At 37.8% G+C, this 20,416-nt stretch overlaps 2 protein-coding genes across 6 annotated transcripts in view; one reads left to right on the top strand and one right to left on the bottom strand.

Moving 5' to 3' along the window:
* Nucleotides 1-20,416, top strand: part of LOC129469298 (serine/arginine repetitive matrix protein 3-like) — a 108,443-nt gene that overhangs the window by 11,120 nt on the left and 76,907 nt on the right. The gene's annotated exons all lie outside the window — the stretch shown is intronic.
* Nucleotides 13,336-20,416, bottom strand: part of TNKS2 (tankyrase 2) — a 65,510-nt gene continuing 58,429 nt past the window's right edge. For all 5 annotated transcript variants that reach the window (XM_055255737.2, XM_063629833.1, XM_055255731.2 and 2 more), the window contains 3 exons: nt 18,876-19,062; nt 16,453-16,609; nt 13,336-15,678 (listed from right to left, as the gene is read on the bottom strand). In XM_055255737.2, coding sequence (XP_055111712.1) covers nt 15,616-15,678; nt 16,453-16,609; nt 18,876-19,062 — 407 coding nt within the window. In that variant the 3' untranslated portion in view covers nt 13,336-15,615. The remainder of the gene's footprint in view (nt 15,679-16,452; nt 16,610-18,875; nt 19,063-20,416) is intronic.

A 20,416-nucleotide genomic window follows, 5' to 3' on the forward strand; every position in this document is an offset into this window, starting at 1 on the left:
GACAAGGTCTTGCCATGTTACCCAGGCTGGTCTTGAACTCCTCCTGGGCTCAAGCCACCCTTCCACCTCAGCCTCCCAAAGTTCTGGGATTACAGATGTGAGCCACTGTGCCCGGCATTTTTTTTTTTTTAAAGGGTGAGGATCTGGCTCTGTCTCGCAGGCTGGAGTATGGTAGTGCGATCATAGCTCACTGTAGCCTCAAACTCCTGGCCTCAAAGTGTCCTCCTGCTTCAGCCTCCTGAGTAGCTGGGACTATAGGCAGGTCCCATGCCTGATTATCATCACCATGCCTGACTAATTTTTTGTTTGTTGCTAGAGACAGGGTCTGGTTATGTTGCCCAGGCTGGTCTAGAACTCCTGGCCTCAAGCTTTCCTTCTGCCTTGGCCTCCCAAAGTCCTGGGATTACAGGTATGAGCTACCATGCCTGGCCTAGGGAAGTTTATTTTGAAGGGGTGCGTAGTGTTCCATCATATAGAATAAAATATCTCAATTTAGGTTGCATTAGCCAAAGTAATGGGTTTTACTTTAGGGGAAAACATGCATAAAAAGTGTGTACCATGTAAACAAGATGCAGTGTTAAGACTCCTTCCCTGAATTTGCATTACAGATGCTGCTCTGTCTACAGTCCCACCTACTCAGGAGGCTGAAGCAGGAGGATCCTTTATGTATTATTAAGTTATAATAATTAATTAAAATGTGTTATTACAAGAAGAAACAGTGAAAATTATTGAAACAATAAAAAATGGTATTTCAAATCAATGGGAGAAGAATAAATAATATAATAAGTGGTTCTAATACAAAAGATTTAGGTAAAAATTAAAATTAAGTCAAATCTTTACTTCACTCATATTCTAAAATAAATTCCAAATAGATCTAGGAGTCAAATATTTAAAGAAAAAAAGAGCTAGGGGATGATAATGATGAATATATGATCTCAAGATGAGGACATATAGAAGAACATGAAAATTAAGAGATATGATTAAATAAAAAATTTTAATTTGATATTGAAAAAATACATAAATACGGCCAAGTGCAGTGGCTCACGCCTGTAATCCCAGTACTTTGGGAGGCTGAGTCAGGCGGATCACGGGGTCAGGAGTTCGAGACCAGCCTGGCCAATATGGTGAAACCCCGTCTCTACTAAAAATATAAAAAATTAGCCAGGCGGGGTGGCATGCACCTGTAGTCCCAGCTACTTGGGAGACTGAGGCAGAAGGATCGCTTGAACCTGGGAGACGGAGGTTGCAGTGAGTGAGATCACGCCACTGTACTCCAGCCTGGGCGACAGAGTGAGACTCTGTCTAAAAAACAAACAAACAAATAATCATAAATACAAAATAGACCAAAATTATGACAATAAAGATATTCAACCTTACAATTAATGAAATTAATGCAGGTTGAAACAACTTAGTATCAATTTTATTTGTCAAATTAACAATTTTTTCTTTTTTGAGGCGGAGTTTCACTCTTGTCACCAAGGCCGGAGTGCAATGGCGTGATGTTGGCTCACTGCAACCTCTGCCTCCCAAGTTCAAGCAATTCTCCTGCCTCAGCCTTCCGAGTAGCTGGGATTACAGGTGCCTGCCACCATGCCCGGCTAATATTTGTATTTTTAGTAGAGACGGGGTTTTACCACGTTGTCCAGGCTGGTCTCGAACTCCCGACCTCAGGTAATCCACCAGCCTCGGCCTCCCAAAGTGCTGGGATTACAGGCATGAGCTGCCATGCCTGGCCAACAATTTTTTTTTTTTAAAGAATGATACTCTGTTGGAGGTGCTAAAAAATGTGTACTCTTATATACTACTGGTGGGAGTGTAAATTGGTGTAACTCCTCTGCAGGGGCAACTTGTCAATCTCTAAGTCATAAAATCATAAAGCAGCATTTCCCAGCCCTCTTTTTTAGCTATTGAAATAAATAATATTAAATATTGTCTATCGTGTAGTATTATAGATCAGACAATTTATCCAAAGATCACCATTAATTTTCATAGCAAACCTATGTTTTATATACATAAATCTATAATGATGCCCATTTTACAGATGAGGAAACGGGGGGCTAAATGTTTGTAAGTTTTATGAATTTCATTGTCCTGACACTGTTTCCCATGTGTTTTTCTCATTCGGTTTGATTTGGCCCAAATGGAGATAATGTTAAAAGCATTAACACTGCCCTACTCACAAATAAGGCTTAGAGAAAAATCTCTTGCAGCAGCTGCCTTTTCCGATCTTCAGTGACAACCAGAGAGAGTGTGGAAGGAGTGACACTCTGTACTGGGAGGCCCATTGACTTGAGTCACATCATCACACCACATACTCTTGGGTCCTGTTAAATGAAGTAACACCCCAGTATAGGGGCAAGGGATGACTGGGGTGGTAGAAGGTTCTATATGTAGTTGAAATTTCATAGAACATTTAAGGGATGGAGTGAAGCCAAGAAATCCAAAACCCAGTGTGTGAAATAGGTTGGAAAATACCTTCTTATTCTCTAGGACTCTTACCATCAAGGTAGTTCATCCTGTCTCATGGACTATGCCATGTTCTAATATTGGCAGGAATGTATTCCTGCCACTGGATATTTCTTAAAGTATGTATTTGGGTTTCTTGTCTTTTACTTTCAAGGTTAAATTTTTGTCTTTGTTGTTTGTGGTATGAAATGGGCTTTCAGTACCCTAGTTCCTAGCCTTATACTCATAGGAAATAAATTCAATTATTATGATTCAGTTAAGGACTATTGCCCAGGAACATTTAGATTATGTCATTAAATAGGAGGTTGCCTGTAAATCAATTCTCTTAAAGATTCTAATGACAGCCAGTCATTAGAATTTAAAAAATACTGTTGCTTGGGCCTCACTCCCAGAGGTTTTGATTCAATCAGTCCAGCATGGACTTAGAGTATTCCCAAGAATTTCTAATATGCGGCCAGAGTTGAGAGCCGCAGTATTTGACTCCTTGGTGCCTTCTCTCTAAGGCTGCTGGCCGGTGCAGACAGGAACCATGTTGTCAGTCTTGTTCTTGACTGTCTTCCCAGCATTCAGCCTAATGCCAGGGACATTTGTATTAAATGAATCCAATAATGCCCTTGGAGTTCATTGATTCAAGCAGTGAATGGCAGCCTGTTTAGATCCACCACTGGGTTTCAGGGGAGACTAGAGGCCCTGAGAACTGGTTTGAGCCGAGTTTGAGAGTAACTGGAGGAGACAAGATAAACACATGATGAGCAACCAGGGTATGTGGGGGTTTTAGCAAGGGTTGGGGGCAGACTCAGCTGGTGCTGAGTGTGAGAAGACAGAGTCCATGTGTAAGGCAATTCTTTATCCCCTGAAGGATGCTGGAATGTCAATTGTATGAGGAAAGTGAGAGGTGAGGCCAGTTAAGAGCTTGCAATAGAGGCAGAAGTTGGTTAAGGCTGAGGTGCCATTGGGACATCCATGTTCAGAGCTGTGCTTTTGTTTTTCTATAATTCTAAGCACAACATTGTGCTATAAATCGGAGAGCTCTGGTGGCTACAGTAGTGTTTAAAGAGGAGGCCCAGGGAAGATTAATGAGAACTGGGAAAAAGGAGTAGGTAGGGGAGAGGGGAATAAAAAGTTAGCACGCAACAGTTCTGAAGCCAGAGAAATGTTGCTGAATTGGAATTTCTGCAAGTCACTATTTGAAAGGACAAAGGGAGGCCCAAGGGCTGGTTTCTTTAGAAGAGTGTTTGTTTTGTTTTGTTTTGTTTTTCTGGTCTTGAAGCAAAATCCTAATGGCAGTGCTTGGTGGGAGGGGAAGCCAAAGTGTAATTTTAAAGTATTTGTTGGTTTTAAAATATAAATTATTTAATTTTTGAATACGTATTGCTTTCATAGTTCAAAAATATTAAAGTATAAACAGGTATTCAGTAAAGTCTCTCTTCTATCCCTATTCCCCATTTACACCCAATTTTCCAACATTTACTAAATACTATTGTTTGTTTCTAGCATATCCTGCCAGAAATTTTAATACATATATGAGCACATATAATTATATGTATATATTTTAACCTCACCTTTAAAATTCATATTATATCCACCATCTGCATCTTCTATTTTCTTTTCTTTCTTTCTTTTTTTTTTTTTTTTTTTTGAGACAGAATCTCACTCTCTTGCCCAGGCTGAAGTGCAGTGATGTGATCATAGCTCGCTGCAGCTTCAAACTCCTGAGTACAAGTGATCCTCCCATCTCAGCCTCCTGAGCAGATGGGACTACAGGTGCATGCCACCATATCCAGCTAATTAAAACAATTTTTTTTTTGAGACAGGGTCTCCCTGTGTTAGCCAGGCTGGTCTTGACTCCTGACTTCAAGCGATCCTCCCACATTGGCCTCCCAAAGTGCTGGGATTACAGGCATGAGCCACCATGCTGGGCCATCTCCCTTTCACTCAATGTATCTTGCAGATCTTTTCACACTAGTACATAAAACACATCCTCAGCCTTCTTTACAACTTTAGAAATGCAAGGAATTCCATCTTGTGAATGTGCCACCTTCTATTTTACCAGTATCCTACTGATGAACATTGACAATGTTTCAAACATTACCAAAAAAAAAAAAAAAAAAAGAAAAAGAAAAAAATGCTTCAGCGAACAATTATATGATCATGTAATATTTCTGTGTGAGCAAATATGTAGGATCAATTCCCAGAAGTGAAATTGCTGGTCAAAGGGAATGAATGGGGGAAACCAAAGAGCAATTTTAAAAACTGAAATGCACACAGTACAGAATTCAAAAGGCAAAAGAGTGAAAAGCAAGCCTCCCTTCCATCCCATCCCCTGCCATGCTGTTTCCTTCATAGAAGCAACCACATTATCAGTTTCCTGTGTATTTTCTCAGAGATTCTTTTTTTTTTTTTTGAGATGGAGTCTCACTGTGTCGCCCAGGCTGGAGTGCAGTGGTGCAATCTCGGCTCACTGCAACCTCCACCTCCCGGGTTCAAACAATTCTTCTGCCTCTCAGCCTCCAGAGTAGCTGGGACTACAGGTGTGCACCACCACACCCAATTTTTGTATTTTTAATAGAGACGGAGTTTCACCATATTGGCCAAGCTGGTCTCGAACTCCTGACCTCGTGATCCACCCGCCTTGGCCTTCCAAAAGTGCTGGGATTACAGGCGTGAGCCACCGTGCCCGGCCTTTTCTCAGAGATTCTATGCATAATCAAATATACAGGAGTTTTTTTTCTTCTTTTTCTTTGAGACAGGGTGTTGCTCTGTTGCCCAGGCTGGAGTGCAGTGGTATGGCTATAGCTTACTGCAGCCTTGACCTTCCAAGCTCAAGTGACCCTCTCACCTCAGGCCCACCTCTAGTAGCTGAGGCTACAGGTGAACACCACCATGCCTGGCTAATTTTTGTTTTAAATTTTTTGTAGAGATGGCGTCTCATTTATGTTGCCCAGGCTGATCTTGAAGTCCTGGCCTCATTCATGTGATCCTCCTGCCTTGGCTTTCCGAAGTGTTGGGATTACAGGAATGAGCCACTGCACTGGCCCTTTCTCTTCTTGTTCCGTTCCTTCTTTTTTCTTCTTTCCTCCTCTTCCTCCTCCTCTGCTCCTTCCCCCCTTCCCCGTCCCCCTTTCCTCCCCCTCCCCTCCTCCTCCTCCTCCTCTTCTTCTTTTTCTTACAAATGGTAGTATACAAGACATTTTGCTTTATTTTTCTCTTGACAATATATCTTAAAGATACTTGCAGGTCAGTATAGTGTTACTTCAATCTAAAGGGGAATTTTCTAATCATACTCTAGTGTGGTATAGTTGTAATCATTCTTTTTTTTTTTTTTTTTTGAGACGGAATCTCGCTCTGTCGCCCAGGCTGGAGTGCAGTGGCACGATCTCGGCTCACTGCAAGCTCCGCCTCCCGGGTTCATGCCATTCTCCTGCCTCAGCCTCCTGGTAGCTGGGACTACAGCGCCCACCACCATGCCTGACTAATTTTTTTGTATTGTAATCATTCTTTTAAATTTGTTATCATCCAGCTAGAAAATAATTTAACTTCAGCCTGGGATTCTCATAAACTCACAGACTGAGAGTTGGAAGAACTTGTAGAGGTCATATCTGTTTCTATGATGTGTATAATTTTGGGGCTTGCAATTTTTATTTGCATTTCCTCTCTTGAACTATGATACGGGGAGAAGAAAGATAATTCAAGAAGGTGGAAATTGAAATGAAGCCTCATGTGCTCTGCAAAATCTGACTTGCTAAGTCCTGGTGGATTCCTGGAATCTGTCACTGGGCTCCTCACAGCTCTCCTATTCTTTTCAGCCTTCACCTATTTTACACATTGGTTTTCAGCATAAGATTTTGTTAGGAATAAGGACTTGGGTCAGCTATACTCCCTTGGATTTCAGAAGAGGTTAGTGATGCCCAGAAAAGTTGAGCAACTTGTTCAATTCACCCAACTGGTAGAAGCAAGACCAGAACCTGAGTCTCCCAAGCAATTCCCACATCTTTGTCTTCTCACGCCAAGGTTTTTCTCCATTCAAGTTTGCCTGACAGGCGCTCCACCTTCTTAGGACAGTTAACGGAGGGTTTATCGAGCCCCTCTAGATGACATCTGTGCATGTCATCACCACCTGAACCCAAAGAACTGCTTAAAAAGTGGACATTCTGGGCACTCCGGCAGAACCACTGGGAGAGTGTTAGGGGAAGGAGGCAACAGGCAGACATCTGTCTTTTCCAGCAGCACAAAAGTCCAATTGGTACAAGGCCAAGAAAACACCAAAGAGCTCACACGAATGGTGAATCAAAACAAAATGCTCCTTGTCTAGGTGTGTTGCATGGTAAAGTTTGTTCCTGACTTACAATGTTTAGACTTAACGATTTTTCTTCTTTACTGATGGATTTATTGGAATGTAACCCTATTATAAGTCAAAGAGCTCCTTACCACTTACAATGGGATTAAGATTTCTACTAAATCATTAATCCTAACCCATTATGATTTCTATTGAATAATGCTTTTGTGCCATTGTTAAGTCAAAAAATTCTAAGATGAACTATCATATCACTAGAATTAAATGCATGTTTGACATACAATATTTTCGATTCACAATGGATTATTTGCACGTAGCCCCATGGTAAATCAAGGAGCAACTGTATAAATATTACATCTGGAAGTATCTATTTTTGTGTGTGTGTGTATATATATATTCTTGCATACACACACTATATATATAGTACACACACACTATATATATACACACACACATATATATATAAACACACACACATATATATATATATATCAAATTTAGATGCGTTTATCAAATGCCTTTCAGAATTCAGGGGGATTATTGTCTAATTTTTGCCCTGTCAGCTACTGATAAGGTGAATTATATTATTTTCTTTTTTTTTTTTGAGACGAAGTCTCACTCTGTCACCCAGATTGGAGTGCGATGGTGCAATCTTGGCTCACTGCAACCTCCACCACCTGAGTTCAAGTGATTCTCCTCAGCCTCCCAAGTAGCTGGGATTACAGGCATGCGCCACCATGCCTGGCTAATTTTTTTTTTTTTAATTTGTAGTAGAGATGGGGTTTCACCATGTTGGCCAGGCTGGTCTTGAACTCCTGACCTTGTGGTCCACCCACCTCAGCCTCCCAAAGTGCTGGGATTACAGGCGTGAGCCACTGTGCCCGGCCTATATTATTTTCTAGTGGTGAACCAGCCTTGCACTTTTGGTATAAAGTCCAACTGGTCATTCATTATGTACTAGTTTTAAAAAACAGCTTTAACATTTCCATCACCTCAAAGTTCACTCATATCCATTTGCAGTTTATCTATATTCCTACTGGTATTAATGTTGTGCTAGATTTTGCTTGCAATTATTTAACATTTTGTGCATTAATGTCCACTCCTTTTTCTATCACCTTGTTGAAGTTTGATATTAATTCTATGTGTATTTATTAAAAAATTGGAAACTGTCTACACTCTTAGAACAGTTTAAATAACATTGGAGTTATCTGTTTCTTAATGTTTTGTAAGAATCTACCATGAAACTTCCTGGGCCTGGGAATTGTTTGGGGATAGCTCTTTGACAGAATTCTTTCTTTTTTGGCATCTGGTTTGTTTAGACTTGCTCCCTTTTCTTGGGTTAGTTTTAGTCATTTATGTTTTACTAGAATATTACTTTAGGTGTTATTTCGGTTCCCAAATTTATTTGTATGGAGTTGAGCAAACTGGTCTTCAAAATTTTTAAACATTTTTCTTTGTATTTGTGGTTACTTCTCTATTGGAACTTTTTTATATTGTAGATTTCTGATTTTTCTTGGTTACCTTACCTATTTTATTCCCTTAAATCGCTAGTTTTTACATTTACTGCTTCTACCTCCAAAGTTGTGTAAGAAGGAAGGCCACTCTGTAAGGAGGGGTGACCTTTAGTGAAGGGGATAGCTAACCCAGTGATTCTCACCCAGGGCGATTTTGTCCTCCAGGGGACATTTGGCAATGTCTGGGATACTTTTGGTTGTCACAAGGGGCAGCTGTACTATTTGCTTCTAGTGATTAGAGATCAGAGATGCCACTAAACATCCGACAATGCACAGAATAGCCCCAACAAGTAATTATCTTCCCAAAACGTCAACAGTGCCAAGGTTGTCCTGAGACTGATCAGGATGAGAGCTGGGAAATACATGTTTGAATTTCACTCTCTTCCTAATCACCCTCCAACATCCGGCTGATACTCCCCTTGGGTTAAACCCAAAGAAAAGCCAGAGAACAGGGAATCTATCCATGTAGCCCATCAAGATTAGATTTCTGGGGCAAAAAGGAGGCTGGAGAACTGTGAAGAGTGGAAAGAGAAGAGAGTCATTACATAAACATTGTGATCAGTGTTGTGCTCCTTCATATGACTCCTGAGCCGCTGAGCAAGGGTTTCTCTCTATACCTGGATGTCAGAGGAATTTCTCATTTTACCAGTAATGCCAAATGGATTTCAAAAGCACTCACACCAACAGCAATGTATGGGATCCAGATCCCAACATTTGCATTGCTAAGTTTTTTACTTTTGTCAATTCTGGCAGGTATAAAATGGTACCTTATGGTACCTAATTTGAATTTCCTTGATTACTAATGAGGCTGAGCATTTTTTGATGTTTGAGTTTCCCATTTTGAGAAACGCTTGTTCACACGCGCCCCACCCCCCGAGTTTTTCATTTTTTTCTTGTAGTTTTCAGTATATCCTGAATATAAATTATTTGCCCTTTGTGTGTTTCAAATATTTTCTCACACTTTATGACTTGTCTCTTTACTTTCTTCTTAGTGGCCTTTGGATAAACAGATGCTTTTAAACTTAATACAGTCAAATTTACCAACCTTTTCTTTTAGGGTCAGTGTTGTTTGAAGGTCACTTAAAAAGTTCTTCCTTGAATGGGGTGAACCCAGAAGGTGGAGCCTGCAGTGAGCTGAGATTGCGTCTCACTGCACTCCAGCCTGGGCGACAGAGCGAGACTTCGACTCAAAAAAAATAAAAATAATAAAAAATAAAAAATAAAAAATAAAAAGTTCTTCCTTATCTCAGTTTCTTATATTTTCTTTTAAACTTTTAAAATATTTTGCTATTCACATATAAGTCCTATATGAAATCTATGTGAAATTTATTTTTGTGTATATATCCAGATATGTATTTTTGCATGTGGATTACCAGCTGTCCCATTACAATTTATTGAATAGTTCCTCCTTTCCTCAGGATCTATAATGCTACTCTGGCATATAAAAAGCCCTTATAAACTCTGTTCAACTGGTCAGACTCTATACCTATATCAATATCACACTATCTCAGTTACGACAGCATTAATACTATTCTTCATCTTTGGTTCTCCTGCTTTATTTTTCTTCTTCAGGTGCGTCCAGGATACTCTTTTTTTTTTTTTTTTTTTTTTTTTTTTTTTTTTTGAGACGGAGTCTTGCTCTGTGCCCCAGGCTGGAGTGCAGTGGCGCGATCTCGGCTCACTGCAAGCTCCGCCTCCCGGGTTCACGCCATTCTCCTGCCTCAGCCTCCCGAGTAGCTGGGACTACAGGTGCCCGCCAACACACCCGGCTAATTTTTTGTATTTTTAGTAGAGACGGGGTTTCACCGTGTTAGCCAGGATGGTCTCGATCTCCTGACCTCGTGATCCGCCCGCCTCGGCCTCCCAAAGTGCTGGGATTACAGGCTTGAGCCACCGCGCCCGGCCTGCGTCCAGGATACTCTTAACCTTTTACAGATATTTCCTGTTCACCTGATTCTTTGACATTTTTGGGGAAAAAAGTGCACGAGTCACCTGCTATTCTTATTTTTATTCGACTGGTTCATTTTTATTACCTTTCTCCCATCTTTACACTTCGATTTCTACTCTTAGTGATTATCTTTGAAAATTTAATATGCACACTTGACTTAGAGTCTAAATTTCATCAGCATCTTAAAGCTTCTATTTCCCATACTATTGTCAACTAGTACTTTCATTCCACCTTGTTTTAAAAATCTCAAATCTATTACTTGACTATTGCAGACAATGCTTATTATAGTGCTTTAAATAGTCCTGTTATAAAATTCGAAAGGAATAAAAGGATATACAGTTTAGTCTCTTTCACATCTGATCCCAGTTGCACTGAGGTTTCCTCCCAAATAGTTCACGTGTATCCTGAAGGAATTTTATTCATAAACAAGCAAATGCATGTTGCACTTTTTCCTACGTATACAAATACTAGCAAATCATACACACTGGTCTTGAATATTATTCCTTATCAGTTATATTATTTCAGCCTTTTTACTGACATGTTTGCCGATTTCTTTGTGCACTATGCTTCTTGCATCCTGCTCCTTTTGGATTCAACTGCTTTCTTTGCTAAAGAACAATCTACTAGATCTCTCAGCGAAAGAACGGATGCATTTTTCATCCTCTTTTTTAAGTACTAGTTTATCTGTGTATAGAATTCTAGGCTAACAGTAGCTTCCTCAGCACTTCTAAGTTATTTTGTCTTCTGGCTTCTATTGCTGCCACTGATCTGCTGTCAGTATATTAACCCTTTATCTTTTCTATTTTTTTCTTGTCTTTTGATGCTCTGCAGTTTCACTATGTCTAGTAGCAGACTTGCTTTTATTCATCCTCCTAGGTGTTTCTTAAGCGGCTGCTTCTTTAAATTCATATTCTCTATGAATTCTTGGGTATTTTTCAAGTCTCTTCCCTCCCCTATTCTTTATGTCTCCTCATTCTATTCCGTCTCCTAGCCCTCTGATATTTCCCGTATCTTCCTCTGTGCTACCATCTGTGTGTTTTCCACTGTATCTTCTAGTTCCCCAATTCTATCTTCAGATATGCCCAGTCTGTAGTTTAATCTGAGTTTTTAATTTCTAATTATATATATTTAGTTCTAAAGACTTACTTTTTCAAAGACTTTGCCTTCACAGCGTCATCTTAATGGTTTTAACGATTTCTTTTATTCCCACCCTCAACCCAATCATTTTAAACAATATTTACTTTACTACTTCGTTTGTGGGAGGTGCTAATCCTCCAAGATTGTCTCTACTGATTTGTGCTTACAATACACTGTTTTGGATTTTTGATGAGTTCATCTGAGTGAGGCTTTTTTCTAACAAATATGATGCAGACTGGATTATGGGTACGTCTGTCTGTGCACTCATATCAGTAATTTTTGAACTGAGATTCCTGTGGGTTAGGGATTTATATACTTTACATTTTGAGCTTCTTAAGATTTCATTAGAATAAAAGAATTAGTGGCTAATATATCTTGCAGTTTTAAAATTCTATGCTCTATGTTTCTGTGACAAGTGGGAAAACTCAAGCCCCTAATTCTGGAGTATTCAGGGAAATAATATTAATTATAATAACCAATTATTGGCAAGTACAATGCTTAGTAGCACAGATAGAAAATCATTTATTACTCTCAACAACCTTATAAAGTGTTACAAAAATCTTAAAAGGTTACATAATTTGTTCAAGATCACACAGATGGTGAGGGGTAGAATAAAAATTAAAATCCATATACATCTGACCTTATAGCCTCATCACTTAATCACTATTTATTCACCCAACAAAAAATTTACTGAGGAACACTATGTGCCAGATATGCTAGGTGCTAAGTCTACTGGTATACAAAGCAGATGTGAAACCTTTCAAATTATCTGTGAATTATCAGTTTCTTTCTAAGTTTCCAATCCACTGCAGGCCAATATTTCAATTGAAAATTAGAAAAAAAATTACAACAATGTCTTGCTCTAAAAGTTTTTAAAAGTTTACCCTTACTTTTTGTATTCATATCTCCATGGGCTGGTAACAATATCAGTTTGCAGACCAATCCCATCTGCAGATCACACCTTTGTATAGTGCTGCTTTATAGTATATGGGCATACTGCTTTGAGGGGCTCTGTATATATTTGTGTTATGGAAATGACAGCTGTGGGTGGGTGACAAGGTGGAGACAACACTTCTAATAATAATGGCTTTATGTGAAGAGCAGTAATTAAGTTATTTTAGGTCACAGCCTGTCTAAACTAGTCAGCACAAAAGGGTAGGAGGTGTGGAGACACAGGAGACAGGGAAAGGCATATTACAATTTAATTTTATAGAAGTCTGACAGTTCTCCTGGTGACAAATGAGTACCACCACTACTTGCTTCCTTTGTCACTCTAGTCCTGTAATAGGACAGCAGGTAAAGGCACAGTCAGGAGTAGACTGTAAGAGCTCTGGGAAATCTGCATGCTTCCTTGCCTCATCAACCTGCAAACAACTGGATCACAATAAACACCTGAGACTGGCATGCATACTTGAAATAGCAGCAAATACTTCCATATTACTCTAAATGAAATAGGAACACAGCTGCTGAAATGTATTTCAAAGCCAAAAGACTTAAGAATTATTCGCACCATCATTCTCTTATTATGGAAATCAGGGAATTGATTACACACAAGGAAACTTAACATACTGAAGTCTAATATACATATGCGATTACACTTTCTTTTAATAGCAATAAATACTACTAACTTTGAGATTTGGAAACTTATTAAGAATGTTTTCATATGACACAGAAATAAAAATATATTCCTTTTTATAAGTTAAGAAGATTAATTTCCCAGGAATGAGCTTTAAGGTTTACCAAAGTTGTGCTGAATAGACTAAATGTTGAAAGCATCTCACAGCTACTTTCATTTTAATGAGCAAGTACAGCTACAATATTCAATATTTCAAACTTCAAACTGCATTCTTTGTCACTGTTAGACTCAGAACTACATTGTTTCCCTGCAATTGTGGTTTATTGTAATCTTAATTCATTTTCTCAAAGACCATTCAACACATTTATACTATTCCAGTAATTACCATGCTACCCAGAAAAACAAGTGAACAGTTTTATTAAGAATTAAATGAGAGTATGGAATGTGATACAGTACAAGTAAGACACTGAAGATGGGTATAATAGTACTACTTGCACAGAAAGTTAAATTTCACTTCAAAAAAAAAAAAATCACAAGACAAAAGAAAAACCAATTCCATCATTATAAAGTAAGCTATTTCATGCAACATACTAATACGCCCCCTCCCCCCAAAACCCCAACTTCCCAACAAACAAAAAGCTATCTGAAAATACTGCCATGCTAACATATGAACCACGGTATATTCATTCATGGAAAAACACACTCATTAAGCAATGGATTAGATAAAATAACACAGTTTACAGTATTGTAAACTCATAGACCACAATGATTTCACATGAAAAGCAATTCCAGATTCACTCATAGGGTGAGTAATATGGGCTACATAGTTGAGAGAGAATGTAAATATAAACCCCATTAATTCTCTCATTATCTTCTAATTATATAAAACCTGGAAGCTTAGATAATCTGAAAAATTCATATAAAATTTGGCATACTCCACTTGTGTTCCAAGAAATGACTTTAGGATATTTGTAATTATTAGTGAACTGTATAAAAAGCACTTCAAGATCAGGATTTGACTTCTTAAATAATGATCATAATTTACATCACAGAAACAACTCCAGAAATGTATTTACTCTGATTAACTCTTACTCAGGACAAGGAACATGATTTTCTAGCACTTTATGTACAAGTTACTGCAAAGGGCCAGTTAATTTACAGACTGAATAAAACGTAAAATAAAGGTGAACTGGTACAGACAGTGATGGGGAATGTCCTCAATAAGTGAGTAAAGATCTTTCCTCGACTTTGAAGGGAGCTCAAGTCAACAAACAAAAGAGACTGCCAAGCCACAATGGATGTATGTCTCTGTAACAAGATGCTTAAGCATGCTTCCTGGAAAAGAGTGTTATATTAGAAAATAGGAATGGCATTTTATGGGACAGCATTTCCTTCTACAGCTGCCAAACTGAACACAGGCCTGGTCACCATATAGTGCACAAACTGAGAGCATATTTCCAACTGGGCATAACATCATGGAGAGAAAACCCAGGAGCAAGAAGCACCTGTTTCACTGCACTTGCCCATTCAGGAGGCCTGGAGGGGATTGAGACAACTACATTTTATAGTTCTGGGTTAAGTTTACCCATGATGTATAGATTGGCTATAAACACAGCAATAAAACCAAGTAAAAAGAACAAGAAAAAATATACTTAGGATAAAAAACTACCCAGTCCTGTTTGTGATTTTTTTTTTTTCCCTTTAGATTTAAGGTAATTAAAATAGACTGGGAAATGATTTAGGATTACCCTTCCCACCCTGGAAATGTAACATCCTACTTACGTTCCATGAAAAGAACACAGTAATTGTTCAACAGCAAGATTTAGTTTCTCTAAAAAACAGGAGCACTTTGCTCTAATTTTCACAGAATGACTTTAGAAAATTTTCCAACATGAAAGCTAGAAATTGAGGCCAGTAAAGAAGCTTCTTTAGTAATCAGGATCTATCATAGTTAGAGCTCTTTGGAATGTGTCTTATACATACAAAGGTATCACAAATTAAATCTTCACCATATTCATAAGTTCTTAAATGAGAAAGATTTCTAATGACAGATAAAGGCTCCCATCGGCAAATGAAATCTGATAACTCAATCTTTCCCAACTAACAACTCAACATAGCCTCTGGAATCAAATGTAAAGATCACTCAATCATGACGATGTAAGATGAAGTACAGATGAACTATACATATGAAAAAATTTTGTAAACCGCTGCAGTTCTAAAACAGATTTATATTACAAAGCAATGTAAATAAATATTGGGCTAGTACAAAAGCTCTTATTTACAGTTTTACAAATGAAATTGTATTCAGTGTAAATGCTGTGTTTTAAAGAACACAGTATTGTATTAGTAAAATGAGTTCTGTTGAGGGCATTACAGTTTGTTAGAATCAATGCATAACATATAAAAGGTTCAAGTTAACTCTGTTTTTAATTTAGTACAGACAACCCAGTTTAACCTGGAATGGCATCTGTTAAAGTGCTGAAAAAACAGGAAATATTTAGAAAACACTGTACATCATTAAAGCTTTATCAAGTCAGAATGTTAAACTTCGTTCACATTTTTATCCTTTTGCCACAGGCCTATGGGCAAGATTTTTTTTTTAGCAAAGGAGTAATTCGTAGAGGCCACTGCTGCTTTGATGATTTTAGCTTCAGTGGAATTAGCTTCTTAAAATAACTATTTATCCATCGACCATACCTTCAGGCCTCATAATCTGGTAAGTAATTAAATACTCAGGATAAGCCTGGAAGAGAAAGATAAATTCAAATAACGGTACAAAAATTTTCTTGAAAGATATACTTTCCGTAAGTATTCCTAATCTTAGGGAGGAGGTTCTAAATTACTGTTGTAGATCAGAATCATCTAGGGACATTTTCTCAAAACATCTTTACCCTGACTACAGTTCTTTAGATTTTCAATCAGCAAGTCTAGGCTGAATACTAAGTTCATAAGTATCAGATAAGACTAAAATCACGTCTGATTTTAGTAACTGAGGTGATTCCGATACCTACCCCCAATTCACAACACTGCTCTAGAACTACTTTTGGCTCTCACTGACAGCAAAACACAATTATATACTTTGCTACGGACAGGCTGTTAAATACAAGACTTCAATTATTTGTAAGAGCTAAGAAAAATCCGAAACGATTGGCAAAATTTGAATAAAGTCTTATTGTTTTTAGGAAATTTACAATTGAAATAGCTAATGGTAAAGGGACATGCCCTGCAACTTACTCTCAAACAGTTCACAAAAAAATATGTACACACACAAGGAAGGAAGGAGAGAATGATAAGAGAAAAAGAGAACAAAATATTAACATTTAGGAAATCTAGGTAAAGGTTATATAAGAGAATTCTCTTTATTATTTCTGTAACTTTCCAAATCTGAAATTATCTCCAAATAAAATTTTTTAAAAATCCAGTTAAGGCAATATGTCTTGTCAATTCAAGAGATTAGTAGAAAGTTAAAGTATGCCTCTCTAACGTTTTTGAAGACGAACAAATAAAACTACATTACCTGTTCTCCTCTATAAATAACATATTCAGCTAATGCTAGGCCATTTACACTGGGCCTACCAGTGACTGAGTGGTGACCTGGAGGAGAATGTGCCATTTTCATTGCACTGAACTGCAGAAAAGACTTTCCCAAGGTTACCCGGCAAAAGAGCAGCTGCCTATAAAATGAAAAGGAAAAGATCACCTGAAGTCAAATTTGATACATAAATATGACAATGTGTGGACATGGTGTAAGTTTTAAAAATTTATTTATACATAAATACTTATAATTGTTTTTATCATTTCACCCCTAAAAGAACTTTTTAAGAATGTCTTCTACTACTCTTATTAATGAAATAATTTGTCAATTTAGTTAGTCCTTATTTTAACTATAAAATCTGAAAAATGTAATAACCTTATAGAGATGCAGACTCTACCACCTTGTTTGTATCTCAGCAAAAACCAGAAGTCACTGGCCAAGTGGGAAGGAGAAGGTTTAGCAGACTTCCATTAAGTGGCTTGCAAAGTTGGACACATATCTAATTAAGTCCAGTTGATTTTACCTTCAAAATATATTTGAAATCCATTTACTTTTCTTAATTCTACTGTCACTATTAAGTCAAATTACTGAAATATTCACCTGGACTATCACACAATGGCTTTCTAAACCAGTCTTCCTGTTTCTTCTCTAATTCCTGCCCAAACCTTTCCCATCCAAGTAATTAAAACAAACAAAAATTAGATCAAGTCACTTTTCTGCTTAAAACCTTTTAGAGGCTGTCATTGTACTTGGGAGAAAATCCAAATTCTGTACAATGGCTCCAATTTCTTGAATCTCATTTTATGTTCATTATGCCCCAAGCACATTAGTTTTCTTTTCTTCACAAAGGCCAAACTTCCTTTATTAATGGTCCCCATCCATAGAATTTTCTCCACCATTGGAATGGTATCTATAGGAAGTAAACTGGTGGTCTCTCCTCACCACCAGTTTCAGTAGATTACCCTCTCACTCCTCTCAGGCACGTGACTGGCCTTTCTTAGTTTCAAACAACCTTTTAGTATTAACGTCATTGTTTCTTTTTAGAAGATAACAAGAGATTTCGGTAGACCAGTTGATGGTTCTACCTTCCAAAGAAGAGGGAGGTATTAGAATGTTGCTTATTACTAATAATCAAAACTATTTAGCCTTCACACCATATATGACAAATAAAAACAGCAGTGTTCAATTTACAGGAAATTACATGCCTCCTAACCACTCCAATTTATGATCTAAAATAGGAGTGGGATGTCATACATAGGAGGGCCTACTGTGTACTACCTATGCAGGCCTAAATTTAGAGGGATAACAGTAAGAACAAAACAAACACAAAGAAAGAACCTGTTTCCCTCCATGACTGCAATTCTTCAGCTCGGAAGCCCTTTGAAATCAACTGGCAAGCTTTTAAAAATTCTAATATCCAGATCATGCCCCAGACCAATTAAAAGAGATTCTGTGAGGATGGGACACAGGCATTAATAGTTTTTTAATATTCCCTGGGTGATTCCCATGTGCTTCCAAAGTGCAAAGTACTGCTCTAGGGGTTTTTTATAGATCAGTGGTCAGAAATACAGCGTCACATCTGGGAACTTGGTAGAAACTCAAATTCTAGAGTCCCACCCCAGATCTACTAAATCAGCAACTGAGGAGGTGGAGCCTAAGAATCTGTGATTTAAACAAGCCATCTAGGTGATTCTAATGCACGCTAATGCTTGATAAACTACTGATCTATATATTCAATACGCAGTGCCCTGTCGAATAAATCTCAGGAATTAATCTTACTAGATTTTTCAAATGGCATTACTTTTTGCCTATAAGGATTTTATAAGTTAGGGACAAGTTACTTAAATGATTTTTAACAAGTGAGTTAGAACAGGTAATTAAAAGTGGAAAAAAAAGTGCAAAGTAGTTATTTGATTATTATTTCCTTTCAAAAAGGATCAATGTTTTAAGTTCTTATAGTAATATTGCAAATTGAGAATTAGGATCGTATCACAGTGGAAGAGAGGCTCAGGCACTGCCATCAAATAATTAAACTTGACAAATAATGCCATTTTAGCATTTGAATACTAGATTTTTTAAAGAGTCCACAGAGTCCTACAATACTCAAGGGCTACAATAAAGCCTCTTTCATGCCTAATGTTACTTTCTACTCAGTATGCTTTAAGGCACCAGATATTCTAATGATTAAATTAGTCAAACAGGTCAAGTGCTTAAATTATAATTGGCCCATACGGATTATTTAATAAATATTAGCTATTATTATAATTGGTGAGAGGGCCAAAAGCAATCTAAAACATGCCTAGCTTGCATTCCTAAGGCTGTCCAACATAATGCTTTGCCCTCAAAAATGTAACTAGTTCTTATCTGATTACCACCAAAATAAATGAGAACAAGTGATCTCTTACCTGTGGCAAATGTAACAAGATCTGTCTTTGTGAACTGGACACCCAGTACCTCCTCCAATTCCATATACATATTGATTGCTTTTGGAAGAGTTTTCAGCAAAATAAATGCCAGCTCCAAACATACCACCTATGTACGCATGCCTTTCATCAAAGCCTTTGTGGATAATTGCATTCACAAAAGGAGACCCTGAAACACATATAGATGGGTAACAATAATTTAAAATTTTAGAAAAGTAAAAAACTAGTTTCTTAGAAATTGAATTCTTAAAATATACAGCCCCACCATAATAAGGCCAAAACGAAAAAGGGTAACAAGTTAACTGTCAGCCAGCTATTTTAGAATAAAGAACTGCTAACATCAACTGATGTTTCTAATAGAGTGCTGGTTCATGTGCTAAAATAAGGACACAGATTGAACTAGAAAAATAGATTACTTGAAATATCAATGTAAGAGTTACTAAATGCCAGACTGCAAATCCATAAAAATCTAAAACCAAGAGGCTCATAATTCACTTTAGATAGCAAAGCTAAATGTAATTAGGTCTCAGAATGATGCCTATGCCTGTGTGCTTTTTTGAAGATATCAAGTGGCTCAAGTAGACTTTCACATTCTTTCTTTAAAAACTTTTTTGAGATGTAGTCTCGCTCTGTGGCCCAGGCTGGAGTGCATGATCTTGACTCACTGCAACCTCTGCCTCCTGGGTTCAAGCAATTCTCCTGTCTCAGCCCCCTGAGTAGCTGGGACTATAGGTGCACACCACCACACCTGGCTAGTTTTGTAGTTTTAGTAGAGATGGGGTTTCAACATATTGGTCAGACTCCTGACCTCGGGTGATCCACTCACCTTGGCCTCCCAAAGTGCTGGGATTACAGGTGTGAGCCACCACACCCGGCCCAAATTTCACATTCTTATTCTCTTTCTTATACCTCTTCTCTTCTATCCTTCCACTTCTGCCTTTCATCAGTTGTGATACAAGATTATATCTGCAAATGTGGTGCTTTCCCTCACCCCCTGCACATTGACTTCTCTCTCCTCTTTCCTTGGGAGTGGAGTAGGGTAGGGGACGGAAAAAGTCAAAAAACCACAGCTAATTCATTTATCAAGATCATGTTCCCTTTCCACAGACAGACAGGAAAATATACTGAATTCTACTTTACAGAAATACAGATGAATAGAATCATTTTTTGAATTAACTTGGGAAAACCAAAATTATTTATATTACAAATTAGAAAAACCACATTATAACCATCACGTTAACAGATAAATAAATATGCCCGGTGTCAAGAGATTATCATGATAATTATTTAGGATTCTGGAATAAGGAGTGCAACATGTTTAGATTCTGCACATGAATCCATTCTGTTACAGACATTCTCCCAGGGTATTATGAAATTTACTGTGTTTTAGAGAACTTTACAGGTCTCTAAAATTTTTCTGCAATCAAGGACAAATGAAGAAGCAGACTGGAACTACTATGGGTAATGTACTTGAAGGCCTCATAAATACTACATTAATATGTTTAACTCTGCTAAAATTTGAA

Source organism: Symphalangus syndactylus, chromosome 2 (genome assembly GCF_028878055.3).
Source record: "Symphalangus syndactylus isolate Jambi chromosome 2, NHGRI_mSymSyn1-v2.1_pri, whole genome shotgun sequence".
Classification (NCBI taxonomy): Eukaryota; Metazoa; Chordata; class Mammalia; order Primates; family Hylobatidae; genus Symphalangus; species Symphalangus syndactylus.